General features: G+C 39.3%; 2 protein-coding genes across 8 annotated transcripts in view; one reads left to right on the top strand and one right to left on the bottom strand.

Moving 5' to 3' along the window:
• TPR (translocated promoter region, nuclear basket protein) overlaps positions 1-399 on the top strand; it is a 73,133-nt gene extending 72,734 nt beyond the window's left edge. For all 5 annotated transcript variants that reach the window (XM_070397199.1, XM_070397198.1, XM_070397197.1 and 2 more), the window contains exon 52: positions 195-399. In XM_070397199.1, coding sequence (XP_070253300.1) covers positions 195-250 — 56 coding nt within the window. In that variant the 3' untranslated portion in view covers positions 251-399. The remainder of the gene's footprint in view (positions 1-194) is intronic.
• Positions 342-16,191, bottom strand: PRG4 (proteoglycan 4). 3 transcript variants are annotated; one of them, XM_070397202.1, is made up of 13 exons: positions 16,109-16,191; positions 15,454-15,537; positions 12,727-12,849; positions 11,278-11,394; positions 8,150-8,299; positions 7,535-7,657; positions 4,500-6,158; positions 3,851-3,928; positions 2,708-2,844; positions 2,276-2,432; positions 1,621-1,818; positions 1,094-1,219; positions 342-533 (listed from the first exon to the last, which is right to left on the bottom strand). In XM_070397202.1, the coding sequence occupies exons 1-13, from the start codon at positions 16,185-16,187 to the stop codon at positions 436-438; spliced, it is 3,129 nt and encodes a 1,042-aa protein (XP_070253303.1). In that variant the 5' UTR covers positions 16,188-16,191; the 3' UTR covers positions 342-435. The 3 variants fall into 3 exon arrangements, with proteins under 3 accessions (XP_070253303.1, XP_070253304.1, XP_070253305.1); XM_070397203.1 differs by lacking the exon at positions 12,727-12,849; XM_070397204.1 differs by lacking the exons at positions 7,535-7,657; positions 8,150-8,299.
• Positions 16,192-17,218: the final 1,027 nt, after the last annotated feature.

Genomic DNA, 17,218 nt, shown 5'->3' with positions numbered 1-17,218 from the left:
CCATGTTTTCTAATGTAAGATTGCATTTGTCATAAAAATATTAATCTAATTGTAATGATTATCATTGAAGATGTGAAATGTTTAATTACTAGTTTTTGAAAACTTATAATGAACCAGAGTAAGTGAATACTCTAGTTTGGGGCTAGCTTCTTAAAAGATTCATTCCGTTTGATTTTTTTCTCTCTCTCTTATAGGTGTGAGCCATGCAATGGGAGGGAGAGGAGGAATAAATAGAGGAAATATTAATTAAATGTTCTATAAATTGTAATAACTGTGAATAAGATTGTCCAGTCTGTTTTAGTGTTATGATTGTCGAGTTTAAAGACATTTTTGTATTTAAATTGGTATGCTTATCTCAACATTCTTTATTAATAAAAGGTATTTCAGTGTCAGATTTTATCATTGTTTTACTTGTCTGTTCCTTTGCCCACCGGTCTAAGGACAGTTGTACCAGACATTGGATAAGGTCTTCCCAGAAGGAGTAGTAACGGCTCTTGCTGTTCTGCTGGGCACATTCAAGTTATAGGCTTGATCTAAATAGAAGAGAGGGATCATTTTATTAAACATTTCTGAGAGTACTGCCTTGACAAATTGACCTTTTAATCAGGTTTAACTCTCCTTCAAAGTAAAAATCAAAAACCACTTGGGTTTTACTCTTTTTTTTAAATCTGATATCATCTGTATAGGTAGAATAACACATTTCTGGATTTTTCAAAGAAAAGTGTCTCAGGTAATATAATTTAATAAGATTTGTTTCTCAGGAACTTACTTCTGATCTTACGGACTGTGATGATGCAAATCAGTATAACTTTATGGTAAATGGGGCCTCCACTAAATGCCAAATAATGTTTTCAGGAGCAATTTTACGTAATTTTTTATCATAATAGACTCAATCTCATGAAGGATAGGGCAGCATTCAGTTGCAGTCCTTTCAATTTAATATGAAAGAAAAGCAAAAATTTGAACTTTCTCTTCAGGGCAATTATAGTTTAACTTCTCACCTTCAGCCTCCATTGAACACTTGGTGTTTTGATTATGTTTGTATTTCAGAGATTAGATCACATCTTTGAGAAGCTATTGAGATTTTACTTACCCCTAGAAAAAGCATAGTAATCGTAGCCATCGGGTTTTCTGGTGTTGGGCAGGGATATAGCTGAGGTAACCAAACTGGGAAGTCCCCTCCACAGTGTACTTATTTGGGCTTCATTGTGGAGGAAGTCTATAGATGATATTGGAAAGAGCAGCTGTTAGAGTCAGACATACCACAGTATTAACTCCAGTGTGGTCGCTCAGTAGCTCTGTTATCTTGGATGTTATTTAACCAGTGCCTAGTTTTTGCCCTCTCAGAATTGGTGCAAATAACTACCTTTTATCACTGTTTTCAGGGTTACAGTTTTGTATATATTGTTCTTGGTAAGAGATAATTAAAATAAGTACCATTTATCACGTAACATTTAAACTGCATTCCTTACCCACAAAGGAAAAGTATTGATCTTTGATGTTTTGCACCAATAAGCTTAAAATATTAGGGTTGTTTGGTCAGTATTCATATTTAATAAGCCTTACATCTACTTCGTGTGTAAGAATTTTTAACACAGTAAAAAAAACAAAACACATTACCTTTGTCTTGATAAAGGACTCTGACAGGCCGCGAATATTGAATGCTGATGGTGTGTGTTTGAGATCCAATAGCCCGTTCAAAGCGAAGTCTTCTAACCTGTGTTGTTCCTCCGTACACCGGATAATTCAGAGCAGGTCTTCTTCCAGGGCACTGCCTGTTGGGTTCCTGTTTATAAGTATACTTCTGAACTCTGCCCCCTATTAGAAAAAAAATAACAAAAATTAATTTAGTCCCCCCAAAAAAGATGGAAAAGAGCTTTTACAAGATGTAAGAAACAATGTTTTTCATAAAATATGTCTAGACAATAATGGCTATTAGTCAAGGGTATTATGAAAATAATTACTAAATCCTGAAATACTTGAATGATTAAAATTCAACAGACTGCATAGCTATGTATTTAACTTTGTGTGAGAGTACATCGATGACATTCATTATATCAATAACCGGAAAACAGGTGAAATTGTTTGCATGTTGAGAGATCTAAATGCTTCTTAGTGCCCTCAATTTTTTTTTTTTATTGAAAAATATTTGATCCAGCTATTAAAGACATCTTTTCACAGTAAACCCAGTAGTAAATGAAAATATTCAATAAAACTTTTCTGGCAAATCAGCTATTAAAAGTTGTGTGATTTTTGTCAATTATGTAGCACATACCTCTTTTGAAAAAATACACAGATTCAGGTCTCTCCTTATATTTAGGTATTGAAAGAGCTGCCAGTATTTTTCCATTTAGTCCTCCAAATCCTTTTACAATTTGTTTGGGATACCCAGGATCTTTTACATCATTGGTGAAACGCCAGTACTGAGAACCCTGATCATTTAAAAGAGGAAGTAATGTTAACAGTTTTTTGGGGGGAAAAGGTTAGGAATTCATTCTTAGATTTTTAAGTATAGGAAGAAAGTTTTAACTCGGGTGTTTGAATAAGTTGACCAATAATGCTACCAAATTGTGTTAACTTTTGATTAAATTTTGATGGTAGTCATTTATTAAAATATGGAACCCCTCTGAGGTGAAATTTAAGCTGACTTATGTTTTCATAAATAAGAACTATTTGCTGATTTCTCTTACAAAGATATTTTTCTTACCTTAAAGAAGAAAGTTTTTCCGTCACAGTTGCACCTAGTAAAAACAGTATCAATGGGAGAGGGAATACCCCAGACTTCAGTAATTCTACGAGGAGGAGATGGTGGACTGAGTGGATTTAGCATCCAGAAGTAATGACCTAAAATTGAAAGTGATAAATCAGTCTATAAGCTGAATGAATACTAAAACCTATCCCAAAAGAGACCAAAATGAAAACATTTTTAATTATTCTGAAAACACTGAATGTGTTAATGACCAGAAGTTTAGTGAGAACTGTACTAGCACAGAACATAGTGTTTGAACATTTCTGAGAGTAAATCTTTTTTAAGTTTGAAGTTTGACATATTTTAGTTTTCTAGAAAGAGCCTTCTGACTTTGTGACTTAACAGAAAATCACTTTTCTCTCAATTTCTTTATCTTTCAGAAATAAGGAGTTATAATTAAAGGACTACTAAAACCTCTTCATCTACTGAGCAAGTCTATGTATGACTTACTTCCCTTCAGATTTAATCTAAGTAAACAAAGACTGGACTAGGGTCAGTACAGAGAATTAACATACAATTGCTGTTCTGGGATTCCTTCACAAAGAGTAATTAACACTGCTGAATACATCACAAGATGTTATAATATTCGCCCTTTCTGGTGTTTGTAAATGGTTAGAATGCCGGCCCTTGTACCAATGGGTCTCAGGTTCGATTCCAGGACAAGGGCATGTATGGGAGGCAACCAATTGATGTGTTTCACTCACATGCATGTTCTTTCTCCTTCCTACTCTCCCTCCCTTCCACTCTCTAAAAATCAATGGGGGTGAAAAATGTTATTTTCAAATACAGTAGAACAGGGAAAACAAATCCTGGTGTCATTTCATCTGATATGAAATTAAAATTTGAACTACCTTTTAATTCCTAACGGTAGGAACAAGTAGCATCATCTCAAGCTCTTTGTTTTGTTACTCTAATATGTCTAATTTTATTAGTCTAATATTTTGGTAATTACTCTCAGGTTTTCATAAATTTCGTGCGGTAAGGTCATTAGTCAGGTTCCCCTTCAGAAAGCTCAACCCAAACTACTAACTCCTATGGCTTTGGTTCTCACAAATGCCAAGAACAAAATGATGGGCAGAAAAAAGTTTGTGCAGAGCTCACCTCGAAATGCAACTAATGTCCCATTGGCCAGAGTCGTCAGTCCATCTACTGATCTACCATTGCATAAATTGGTTTCATCTGAAACAAATTAATAAATTAAGTCAATACAAAACAAAATGAAAAAGGTTTTTTTCAAGTTCTCCAGTTTTATTTCCTCTCTTCATCATTTCCTAAGCTCTTGAAGGATATTATAATCCCTTTCTCTTTCCCCCCTCTCTGCTAAAAAAAAAAAAAGTGATGAATTGGAATGGACAGGTTACCTGATCTTAAAGTAAATTATTTATTGGACGTTTAATCTCAACATTCCATCTTTCAGTTCTTACTGCCCTTTAGATTTGGTTTGTAAAAGTAATATTGCAGATTTTTGCTTTGCATTGTACTTTCTTTTAAGGGTGGACTCCCAACTAAATATTTTTGGTGTTCTGTACACTGGCTTTGCCTACACACGCACTAAGTTCCTAACACTAGGCCATTACTCCTTTCTCCAAATATCAAATAATCTTACTGTGATTACTCCTCCGCTTCTAAAGCTGTAAGACTTCACAAGTTAATAAGTTCAGGACTCTAGACAATGTACATGTTAAATCAGGGCATTCCAGTTCTGATAGACTTATGTTAACATTAGACTCTAAAAAACCAGTCTCTTTACCTGAAAGCATGGGGTTGACGCCAATGCCTTGATCGGATCCTCTCACTGTGAAATCAGCTCCTGGGATAATTAGAGGAGTTATCACAGGGGGCCTGAGAATCACATAAGGTTTTTCTCCTTCAGCATCATTTGCATCTTCATTCTTTGGATGTTCTTCAGCCATTTCTGAGTTACTAGCTTGGTTAGAGCTGGTGGTGATTTGGAGCAAGTCTTCCTCTGAAGAGGCAGGGTTCATTGTAGGCACCGTTGATGTGGTTGTCTTTGGGGGAGATGGTGTAGGCTTTGGTTTTGTCACTTTAGGTGTTGTGTTGGGCTTTTTGGTGGTGGTGGGCATTTGGGGTGCTTTGGTTGGCTTTGGGGATTTAGCAGTTGTCACTTTGGATGTAGTTACTGTGTCTTCAGACGTATTTGCAGTCTCTTCAGTTGTAGTTGTCTTTTTTGTTGCAGCCGTCACTTCAGGTGCAGGAGTCGTTTCCTTAGGAGTAACTTGGGCCGATGTGGTGTCCTTGGTTGTGGTAGATGTCACCTGCTTGGTTGTACTTGTTTGGGACTCAGTGGTCTTGTCTTCTGTTGGAGTCACTTCTGGTGCAGGAGTTGTTTCCTTAGGAGTAACTTTGGCTGATGTGGTGTCCTTGGTTGTGGTAGATGTCACCTGCTTGGTTGTACTTGTTTGGGATTCAGTGGTCTTGTCTTCTTTTGGAGTTGCTGTCTCTTTTGTTGTACTTGTAGAAGTAGCAGTTGTAATTTCAGTTGTAGTGTGCGTGCCTTTTTCTGTTGTCTTATCCTTCAATGTGGTGGTCATTTCAGATTTGGTCCCTTCAGGAGCCTTTGGTGTGGGATCTACAGGAAACTCAGGAGTTGATCCAGCAGGGTTCTCAGGAGGAGTGGGAGGCTCCATGGTGGTAGCTGGAGTAGAGGCCTCTGAGGTGGTTGGAGGTGTCTCAGGAGAAGTTGGAGCTGGCTTCTTGGGGGTGGTGGGCTCGGGCTTCTTGGGAGTGGTGGGCTCGGGCTTCTTGGGGGTGGTGGGCTCGGGCTTCTTGGGGGTGGTGGGCTCGGGCTTCTTGGGGGTGGTGGGCTCGGGCTTCTTGGGGGTGGTGGGCTCGGGCTTCTTGGGGGTGGTGGGCTCGGGCTTCTTGGGGGTGGTGGGCTCGGGCTTTTTGGGGGTGGTTGTAGGTTCCTTGGTGGTGGTGGTGGTGGTCGTGGTGGGAGAAGGCGTTTGAGGAGTGGTGGGTGTAAGAGATGTGGTTGTAGTTTCAGCTTCGGTTGTAGTTTTAACAGAAACTGATGTGGCTTCCAAATCTTTAGATGTTTTTTCTGCACTTCGCGTCTCTTTACCTGAAGTCGTCTTCTCTGATGTACTAGCTGAAGTCTCTTTTGTTGTTTTAGAAGTCTCTTTAGTTTCAACCGTTTTCTCCTTACTTGCTGTTGAAGATGTGTCTTTGGATGTTTCAGGTTTCGGTGACGGGCTGGGTTTAGGACTTACTGTTGTCACTGTTGTAACCTTGGAAGTTGTGGTAACTTTAGTGCTTTGAGTGGTGGGCGTGTCAGGAGTTGGGGTAGGCTTGGAATCACCTTCGTCCAATCCACTTCCAGCTTCATCTACCACTGGTGGTTCCGGGGCAGGTTTCTTCTTAGGATTTTCTTTCTTGTTATCTTTTACTAGAGAAAAAAATACACATCTTTTATTCTTGAATGGTTTGTCTTTAGTAATTATGTAAAGCTCCCATTCTTATCACTGACTGTGTGACTCTGGTCAGGTTGCTAACCTCTAATATGTCTATTAATTTATTGTAAAATGTTAAATACTCAACCTGTCTTAGTGGGCTATTTTAGGGAATGAATGAGATAAGGGGTAAAATGCAAAGTAAAACTACAATAGACAGAGACACGTGGCGAATTTGAAATTACCCATACGATCAATAACACTAATTCATCTCTTTACATTAAAGCTCTTTGGCCTTCCCTTTCTCTGCTCCTCCTCTTCCTCATTGCTCAGTGCCCCTTTCTCCAGGAAACCTAGTTCCAACATCTTGTAGATTCACTGCATCCGTTAGCTGAGAGGCCTCTACAGCTACATCCAAGGATGCTCCAGTCACCCCCCTGGCCCCTGCTGAGTCATTTCCATACCCAGGGCTGTTAGCTCTTCTCATTCTTCTGCCCAGTCCCATGGGTATAGAAAGGAAATTAGGATGCTATGGCAGCTAAAAGACCCTATTTAACAGGATTTGCCATAGCAGCTACCCCACAGGTGAACTACAGAGCCCCAGGGGCACATCATGCGATGAGTTCATTCAGCAAACATGTATTGCACTTCCATCGGGTGCAGGAATCTCTGGATGACTCAAAGATTAAATATCTGGCTATTCATTTAGAGAGAAGGCTTCAGGGGAAATCACAACCACCCAGGAAATAGTTCCTTAGAACTCCAGTGTCCAAAATCCAGTACTTCCTGGGGAAAGAGAATATCGTTTAGAATTTCAGGAAATAAAAAGCAGAACAAAGGGAACCTCTTTTCAGGAGGGAAGAGCCTACTCTGTAGTACATTTTCTACTACAGAAAAATCAGCCAGATATGACATCTAATTTATTATGAAAACGGTAAAGAGGATTTGTAAACGAGAATAATACTGAGTTTCCCAGAGAGATGTATGAGAATTTAGTAAATTAGCATTTTAAAGCAGTATATAAGTATTTGTTAAGTAAAATCTGGAGAAGGAAAAATGAAAACACGAAGAGAAAGAAGAAAGAAAAAACGATGTCGGGAACTGGAATAGAAAACCACAATCATCTTTGGCGCCATCCTGTGGTTTCACAGTTTCTAGAGCATCTTACCCTTTGCTTTGGTTGGTTTTTTAGCTGCTTGGCACTAATTTCCTAAAGGAAGTTTGCATTGGTATTTTCTAAAATAGCTCTTATAGAGTTATACACTTCCCTCCCCAAATATTAAAATATCTTCAAATCACTCTATCAACACGCATTACTTTAGATAATTATTATGGCATTGATATAGTCTTTGATCTTTATCAATGCTCAAACCTTTGGGTTTCTTCTTTAATTCTTTATTAGCAGCTGAATTTTTGGAAGACTTGATTTTCCGAATACTTGAAGAGGAAGAAGAAGAAGAGGAAGAAGACTCTTGATTTTCAGAAACAGAATGTTCTATAAATCAAATAAAAAAGTGATCACACCAATTGTGATTTAAAGCAAGAAAGAACTGCCAGTCCAAATACAACAAGAAATGCTATTTACTAATCAATAAATGTCTGTGTTCTGATTTTATTTAACGGTAGCATAATCAACTGCCCTTCTAATTTGTCAGTTAAAAGCAAGATACTGGAGCTTATGATATCAGATAATAGCAACATAACTATTAACTTTCTCAGAACTCACTGAATGTAATCTGAAAAAAAAATCATGGTCTTGCTTTTTTAACATTAAGACTTGTTTCCTCTGATTATTTTAACTTAAACCCATACTGGGTTCAGTAAATAAGGAAAATAAATATCTGAGGGTTTATACTTGGGCTTAAACTTTGACTTAAGTAAACAAAAAGCATAATGAGCCTTTAACGACTCATAAGATTATCCTGTTCTATGAGGAGTCAGCTATAGGTTATTTCATCTCAGAAACCTCCTTCTGTCATCTTCCTACCTTCTGTTATTTCCTCTGATTCTATAACTTTCTTAGTCGTCTTCTTGTCTGTTGGTTTGGGTGAACGTTTGGTTGTTGATTTGATGGGTTGACGTGCTCCTGCAGGCGGAGGTGCAGCCTTTGAAGATGGTGGTGATGTGGGGCTATGCACTGAGGCCAAGCAAGACAGGTCGGTTAACATCTATTTGTACTCATCAGCAACTCTAACTGTGAAAGCCATGGATGTATCTGTCTTCAAGATTAGATGCTGGTTTGCCTGGCCGGCGTGCTCAGTGGTTGAGCGTCAACCCATGAACCAGGAGGTCATGGTTCCATTCCCAGTCAGGGCACTTTCCCAGGTTTCAGGCTCAGTTCCCAGTAAGAGCGGGAGCGGGGATGCAGGAAGCAGCCCACCAGTGATTCTCATCATTGATGCTTCTATCCTCTCTCCCTCTCCCTTCCTCTCTCTGAAATCAATAAAAACATTTTTTTTAAAAGAAAAAAAAGAGTAGATGCTCGTGAAAACCAGTGTAGGCAGGCTGTGGCCCAACACTACTCCAAACCAATTAATTCTGAGGATGTGTTGCTATAAAATATTGGTTCTCTTATGTCATGATAGGGAGCAAAGGCTCAGGGCTCAGGAAAATTCCAGTCCTGGTCCTGCGAGACCTTAGGGAAAAGTGTGAGTTCCTTTTGAACTTCATTTTCTTGTTTGCAAACAGTTATTTATTCTAGATGATTTCTGGAGGTATTTATCTAAAAAGTGCTTGGGTTTATAAACTCCATCCCTTGCGTCTGCCTTCTGTGGTGAAAATAATTATTGCATGTGGATGAGAAATAGAGTAATTACATTTTTTGTTTCCATGTTCTCTTACAAGTAATGATGCCAATTTCTCATGAAAGTTCTAAATGAATATTCACTTTTGTAAAACTTCCACCGCTTCCCATGATGCTTTTCTCAAAACTTGTTGCCCTTCCCCAAGTCAAACAGCTATTCATGGTTTGATGTGTTTCTTTTAAACTTTTGTCACCCCTCCTCCCACCTCTTCTCATGTCCAGAAGAGAGACATGTTTTGATCATTAGGAACCAGAGGAAGAGGAGAGGGACCTGTGGGAAAGTGGGAAGCGGAGAACAGTGGGGACGCTCTGGGGAGTGGAGGGTTGCCATCAACCCGCTGCTCTTACCAAGCATCTCAGAATTCTATGGCTGCAGTCTCCATGAACTGACCACCGCACCTCTCCCTTTCTCCCCCCTACAAAAGCGACAAGTACCTCAATTTGAGAAACTGTTCTGCCGCATACTAACTGGTGATCTTCAACACACACTTAACCTCTTGGCTTTTCTCACCCACGTTCATAGCTCGACTGCTGATTCCTCCAGTTCTTGAAATGTAATCTCTGAGATTTACAGATGCCTACAAGCAGTATCCAGCAATCTTGAAACAACTGAGTGGCAAGTTAACAAGATAAATTGGTTGCTATTCTTTAAAAATAAAGTACTGAAGCTCTGGGTGTTCCTTCATTTTCCTCGTGTTTTCCACAAACCTCATGCAATCTGATCCACTCTGTAGTAGCCTAAGGCATTATCTTTATTAACAGGTTCTCTCAATGCTTCCTCACTCCCCACCTATCCTCTGCCCAAGATGCATTCCTAGCATTCTGACTCACAGCCAGCATGGTTCTCAGGGCAGTGAGTAAACATGTCCTGCCCACATGGGTCCTTCTGAAAGCTGCAGGGACTCTGCTCTGAGTTTTCCATTACAAGGGTGTCCTCTCCGTTATTCCTGGAATGCTTTCCAGTGAAAACATTGAACAGTGAAAAAAGGCCCCTCAGCTCAGCTGCCTGACAGCTTTCTGCCCTCTCCACTGCTGGAAAGGAGCGGGCGTGCAGCCTTGTCTAAATAAAATGATCAGGTTATGCAAGCAATGCACATCTACACTTGCTTCCACAAATTGTCTTGTTTTAACAAAAGGTTTTAAGAACAAACATTTGGGCCCTAACCGGTTTGGCTCAGTGGATAGAGCGTCAGCCTGCGGTCTTAAGGGTCCCAGGTTCGATTCCGGCCAAGGGCATATACCTTGGTTGCGGGCACATACCCAGTAGGGAGTGTGCAGGAGGCAGCTGATCGATGTTTCTCATCGATGTTTCTAACTCTCTATCCCTCTCCCTTCCTCTCTGTAAAAAATCAATAAAATATATTAAAAAAAAAAAAGAACAAACATTTGGTAACAGAAAGAAATCCATTGTTTAAGAATATTTTTAAATCTCGGGGGGGTTTTTTGGTAAAATTTAGATGGTTTTACTACACTCTCAGAGTACTTCTTCGGGACCCATAACCAGAGAAGATTTTAAGATGAGACTATCCTTTGTTATTGACTGACTATCAGGCACAGGACTTGGAAAGAGAGAGACTGTCAAGATGGGAAGAGACATACAATGCACAGTTAACAAATTCTTGGTAGGTTTGCTTGTAAATTTAGTGCCTTAAACTAATTCACAATGTTCTAGTTCAGAGAAGCAAAAAAGTGTTGATTCTCTCTTTAGATACACACTGAAGCCCTAACCGGTTTGGCTCAGTGGATAGAGCGTCGGCCTTCGGACTCAAGGGTCCCAGGTTCGATTCTGGTCAAGGGCATATACCTTGGTTGCAGGCACATACCCAGTAGGGAGTGTGCAGCTGATCGATATTTCTCGTCGATGTTTCTAACTCTCTATCCCTCTCCCTTCCCCTCTGTAAAAAGTCAATAAAATATATTTAAATACACACTGAAAAACATTACTTTGTAAAGCACAGATAGTTCAAAGGACAGCTGACCATTCAGGTGAGACAAGAAATCACCAAGGGAGTTGGTTACTGTTGATTTAACCTGAAACTGAACCACACCTGCAGAGAGAAGCATTTACACTGAGGCCCACCCTCTGTTACTCAACCTGCGTTCCTGGAGCCTGGCTGAGCCAGGGAGTGCTGTTGGGAGAGGCGGCTGCCCCTCAATTCATCTTGTTGAAACAAAATTAGAATGAAATAACTTAAATGTCAGTGAAATCAACACCTCAGAGGGTCGTACTGCGTGTCAGATGTTATCAGTGAGGCCAAGGTGTGTGCACAGCTCTGGCTGCACCCCGAAGCACCCCTGGGACTGATGCTTACCTTCACAGAAATCGTCGTAATCGGGACAGCACTTGCCATACTTCTTACATTGGTTGTCACAGTCACACTCCCTCCCTCTTTCAAAGGACTCGGAGCAGCGGCCTTTACAGGAGAGCTCTACCCAGAGCAAAACAAAGCATTGCGCATTAGGATTATTGAGGACGACACAGCCACACCCATGAAGGGGGAGCCCTTTCCCACCTTCTTTCTAGCCCACTAGAGCCCCAAAGAGCATTTCTAAGTCCTTTGCTTAGGAAAATGGAAGGTTTCCCAATTGGAGACAGCCCAAGTCAAGAAAGAAATATGGGGACTTGGGGAAACATGTTTGCCCTTCGAGGTTCCAAGAGACACCCCAATGCTACCCAAGTCATTTCCATGTATGGACAATGGGAAACGTTTCAATAGTAAATGACCCTTCATGGGAAATCCCTCCATCTTTTTTCCTCCTCACATCACTCATTGTAATAGATTTCTGTTAATTTAATATTCAGATCCTACAACAATATATTCCAAATGGATCAATGTTTCAGCTCAGAATTAAAGGTCTCTGTTTATAATGCAGAGACCTTTATTATGACAAACTATTAACAAATTCTTGGTAAGTTTGCTTGTAAATTTAGTGCCTTAAAACTAAATTTTAGTAGAGGTGAAAGACATAGCCTAATCCATGGCATGGACTCTGTAAGACAGGCTTATTTAAAAACACACACACACACACACACACAAAAACCTTGGTTAGAGATCCAATGACTCCAACAAGGCCTATTTGAAATAATCACCTTAACACAACACAACACATACATTGTACAACAATATACTTATGAGCTTCACATGCAAATTCTAAAAGCAAAGATAACTTTGAGACAATTTTAATTAGAATTTTTATAAATTAAATATGACATGTCTCTGTGTTAATAAAATGGCCAAAAATATATTCAAGAGAAATATTACCTACCATTCACTGAAAATTCAAACCTTTTGGTTTTCATTGAAACTCATCATTAAACACTAATGCTTCATTAAAGTGCCATTTTTAGGTAATTTAGAAACATGTCAATATATTTTTAAAAAGTCAAGTAATACACAAGATTTTAGGACCATAGATTCTTCTGGTGAAACTTCTGAAGGGCCTCCTGACTAAGCAATGACAACTCATTACTTTTTACTTCATGATTCCAGAGTCACAGTGTTAAGTCTCTATTGAAGACAAGACATTGTATTTGGCACTAATCAAAAACCTTGTGCAAGTGACAGATCAGGCCCCGCTTAAACTCCCCCAGTAGTGACGAGCTTTGACACCATCCTTAGGTACAGCACGCTGCGACATTTATGCAAGGGAAGGGAAAGACACTTGAGCAACAAGATGCGCAATAGTGTGAACAGAGCACAGCAAGGGACTCTCAAGAACAGCGATGCTTGACAGGGGAGATGCCAGCTCTTGGCACTTACCCACAGTGCAGAATTTCTTGAAATCAGGGCAGCACTCCATGTAGAGTTGACAGTTATAATCACAGTTGCAGGGGGTATCTCTAGAATACCCTTCCCCACATCTCCCTGCACAGCTTGATACATCTAAAATCATACAATATAGGTAAACACGGCCAAACCACTTACAGAGAGGGAGAGATCTCAGGAGGAGGATAGAGCCATTTGGGGAGAGAGAATTGTTACCGTTGGGCAAGGATGGGGATGATAATTAGCCAGAGGTCCAGGTGATCTTTGCCTGATCTTTTATAAGACCCACTTTATTCTTTTCCTAGACCGAGAAGACAAATACTCTTTTGAAAATCAAAGTAGGAGCTTTGCACCTTTCCTGGGAGGAGGGTGGCAGCTACAGCTCTCCTGAGGTTGCTAAGATGATGGCTTGTTGCCATCATTGGAGCCTCTCTGTGCTGGGTACTGAGTCATAATGTCATCTCTAACGCTTTTGAAAATGTTGCCAAGAGACTCTGAGTAGCTTCTCTTTAGAGATAAGGAAGCTGAAAGATTGAAATTTTAATAACTTGCTTCAGGGCACCCAAGCTAGTGAATAGATCCAGCATATGTGTATTATAGGTCAATGAATACCTGTTAATTATTCATATTGACCTCTTTCACTCTCAGAAGTGTCCTGATTTGGCCCTAAATTACATAGTTACTAGAGGCCTGGTGCATGAAATTCCTGCACAAGGAGGGGTGAGGGGGAGGGTCCCTCAGCTCAGTCTGCACCCTCTCGCAATCTGGGACCCCTTGGGGGATGTCCAACTGCTGGACATCCCTCTCGCAATCTGGGACCCCTGGCTCCTAACCACTCGCCTGCCTGCCTGACTGATCGCCCCTAACCACTCTGCCTGCCTGCCTCATTGCCCCTAACTATTCGCCTGCCTGCCTGATCATCCCTAACCCCTCTGCCTTCCTGCCTGATCGCCCCTATGTGCCTCTGCCTCAGCCCCCACTGCTGTGGCTTCATCAAGAAGGACGCCTGGAATGACATCCAGAAGGTCGTTTGGATGTCTGGTCTAATTAGCATATTATGCTTTGATTATTATAGATCTTAAGTCAACAGCCCATTTAGAATTTGAATTCTAATATATCTGATTCTAAAACCCAAACTTTCCCAACAATCACAGTGCCTCTTGTTCTTGATGAGCTTAAAGAAAGCTGGTTATACCTGCACAAACTCTCCTAGGTGTCCTTTCCCTTTTATTGGTGGGGGGAACTGGGTTCTTTAAATGTCAGGGAAGTCAGATGTTTACAACCACTGCTAAAATGACTGCAAAATGAATAACTATTGAAATAAGACCTGGACATGAACCTAAAGGTCATGAACAGAATATTTTTGGGTAAAACAAAAACCAAAAAAAAAACAAAAGCATAATTATCCTCCAATATAGTTTCAAAATCATTTGGAAAACACCTTGAAATCCTCCCTGAAGAGATAACCATGGAAAAGCAACCATTAAATCTGTCTCTGGAATATAAATTGGCAGGTGCAATGTCCTAAATTGATAGAAGGACTTTTGAAACACACTGGAAAAAAAAATCTCAAAATGATGAGTCCAGGAGAGTGAAGGTCTGAATATGCAAATTAAACAGTAAATATTAGGAAAACTTTCAGAAGTGTTTGCATACATATACACACAATACACACAGATGCATATATAGTGTATGTATATAAATACATATATTATATATAAAGAAAAAAGGGAATGGGGAGAGGTTGAGAAGGCAAGAAAAGCAGATGCAACATCAAAATGTTATTTACCGTTAGCAGATTTCTGAAATAGGAAATCAAATGTCTTTACAGGAAAAGTTTATTTTCATAGATTAAGTGTCTGTACTTCTCTTGCTATTCATTTTAATAGCTAATTTTAAATTCATTTACTTAAAGGAAAGTAAACCATTTTAGTGAACAATTGACTATCACAGAGGAAAGGTGGGTTAGAGCACCGGGGTCTGGAGATACCAGAGCCGTCACCATTCCTTTTGAAATGTTTATATTTGCTTTCATGCATTTTCCATCTTTTCTTATTTCAGCGATTCTGAAACTGTGCCCATAGCAGGCAGTTACCTTTCTTGCTCAGGTTCATGAGAATTTTAATTACTTTACTGGAAATGTCTATTTCATAAATGTAATTTCACCATAACAATCATGCACCTAATATCAAATGACAGTCACATCTGTGTAATTCCATATCTGGGTGTACAGTCCTTACATAAGAAAGAGAGCATTTTCAAGATTAATAAAATGCCATTTCAAATATTGCAGATGTCCACTGAAGTGCTTTATCAATACTTTATTTGATGTAAGAGATTAAATTTCTTTGTAAACATTTAGATAAAAATTATATGCTATTTAAATACTGATCTTATCAGTTAATCAAACAATATTGTATCACCCCAGCAACATCTGTATACGTATTTTTTAACTTTTGGGATAACCCTGGGCATAATGAATACAAAAATTATTCTATAGAAAAGCTCAAAACTTCTTGAAAGATTCTGTAACACAGGAGACAAGAGTGAGAATTCCAAAATGCTCATAAAAGGTATGTTTTTACATAATAAGGTTGTACTCTGCATGAAACTTAAACAAATAGACATTTTTAGACGTCTATTTCTTTTGTTGGCCTAAGAGTCAGAACTGAATGATTAGCAATAGTTGTGAAATAAAACAGTTTTGGATGGTTAAGGTACCTTGAGAAGAAACTTGCTGAATCAAGAAAACAGAAAGTAGCAGCAACAAGTGAAGGGGAAGTATCTTCCACTCCATGGCCATCGCTGACAAGAAAACAAAAGTATCAGAAAACTCCTCTTTAATCTCACCACGAGCTTATGCCTGTGCTGCATTCATGTTTCGGTAACTTTTAAAATGCAATTTAAGGATAAAACCACCCCATTCTCGAAGCAAGACTTTTAGTCACCTTTCATTCTATAGTAATTATTTGATGATTAGATTTAATCTTATGCAGAAGAAATCAAGTCACCATCTCAGTCATGTCATTGAACATTTTAATTCTTTAGAACTCCAATAGAATACAAACTTATCTTAAAATTCTATTAACATTAAAACAGGTACTTACAGTGCGAGGTTTAAATTCTATCTTAAGGAACAAAATAACCAGCCTCAGTAAAATTTAATTTGATAAACATAGGAGTTACCCTTCCAACTTCCCCTTCACTCTCAATATCAATTTACAAGCTTCCAACAGGTGGATTGCAGAAATGTGATCTTTTCCCAAACCGTCCAACTACTATCCTTACAAAGCTATTTCAAAAACCTTTCATAAAGTTTATCCCTATTGAATTGAAAAAATTTAATTCCACGAAGCAAGTTGACTTTGACACTTACCGGTAAGAGGGTGGATGAATTTCTCCAGTGTCCTGGAAGTCATATATATATCAGTGCAGATATACTGGGATGAACCCATTAGTCCAAAGGTTAGACAAAATCAACAGTGACAACCAATGAAATCAAACTTTCCTCATTTATTGGAAGAGGGCCCGGACGACTAGACTTAGGCAACATCTGGAAAACACTTCCATTAAGAGAAATGACTACTACAAAATAAATTTCGATTTATTGGCCCAAACACCTCTAATTTCTAAGTGAACAAATTGTTCTGAGATGGCAAAGCACCCTGGCTGGCTTTGACAAGTGTACTGAAACAGAAACTTTAAATGTCAAACGCTGGTATCATTTCTCCCTTTTTCTTCCAGTTAATCTAGCAAAGAGTGGTTCTGAAACTTACCTAGTGTTAGCCTGTGGTATGTATTTTCTGAACTTACACTATTAAATCAAACATACATGTTTGTTCTTGAGTATTTTTGTTTCCCCGGAGCTCAAAAAAATATGTCCTGCCCTGACTGGTTTGGCTCAGTGGATAGAGCGTCGGTCTGCGGACTGAAGGGTCCCAGGTTCGATTCCGGTCAGGGGCATGTACTTTGGTTGTGGGCACATCCCCAGTAGGAGGTGTGCAGGAGACAGCCTATCGATGTTTCTCTTTCATCGATGTTTCTAATTCTCTATCCCTCTCCCTTCCTCTCTGTAAAAAATCAATACAATATATTTTTTAAAAAATATGTCCTGCTACTTACAACTGCATAATCCACAGTGTGGATTTTCTAGGTTCCTTTACCATGTAGAAACCTGCTTGAAATTTGTATCATTTCCTTAGTTTCTTTATTTGAGCCCAGCAGTGTTTGGAAAGGGTCTTTTTTAACCCATTTTGATAAGCAATGTTCCTGTTCAAAACCTACCTACCTGCATAAGGCCTTGCCTATGTCCCAGCACCTTTGCAAAACTTTCTCAGGTCCATCACAGATCAATCACATCTAGAATCATAGTCAACGCTACATTTTTAAAAATATATATTTTTATTGATTTCAGAGAGGAAGAGAGAGGGAGAGATAGAAACATCAACGATGAGAGAGAATCACTGATCGGCTGCCTCCTGCATGC

Source organism: Myotis yumanensis, unplaced genomic scaffold, assembly GCF_028538775.1.
Source record: "Myotis yumanensis isolate MYYU_CA2020_CCGP unplaced genomic scaffold, mMyoYum1.0.hap1 SCAF_17, whole genome shotgun sequence".
NCBI lineage: Eukaryota > Metazoa > Chordata > Mammalia > Chiroptera > Vespertilionidae > Myotis > Myotis yumanensis.
Note: the sequence above shows the minus strand (reverse complement) of the source record. Positions and strands in the feature narration are given on the sequence as shown.

Bases quoted from the DNA above. Each gene is read 5' to 3' on its own strand.
- PRG4 (XM_070397202.1), bottom strand. From the start codon at position 16,187: ATGGGTTCATCCCAGTATATCTGCACTGATATATATATGACTTCCAGG. The intron at 8,300-11,277 runs GTAAGCATCAGT...GCTTGGCCTCAG, and splicing joins TTACGACGATTTCTGTGAAG to TGCATAGCCCCACATCACCA. The intron at 3,929-4,499 runs GTAAAGAGACTG...AATTTGTTTCAG, and splicing joins CGTCAACCCCATGCTTTCAG to ATGAAACCAATTTATGCAAT.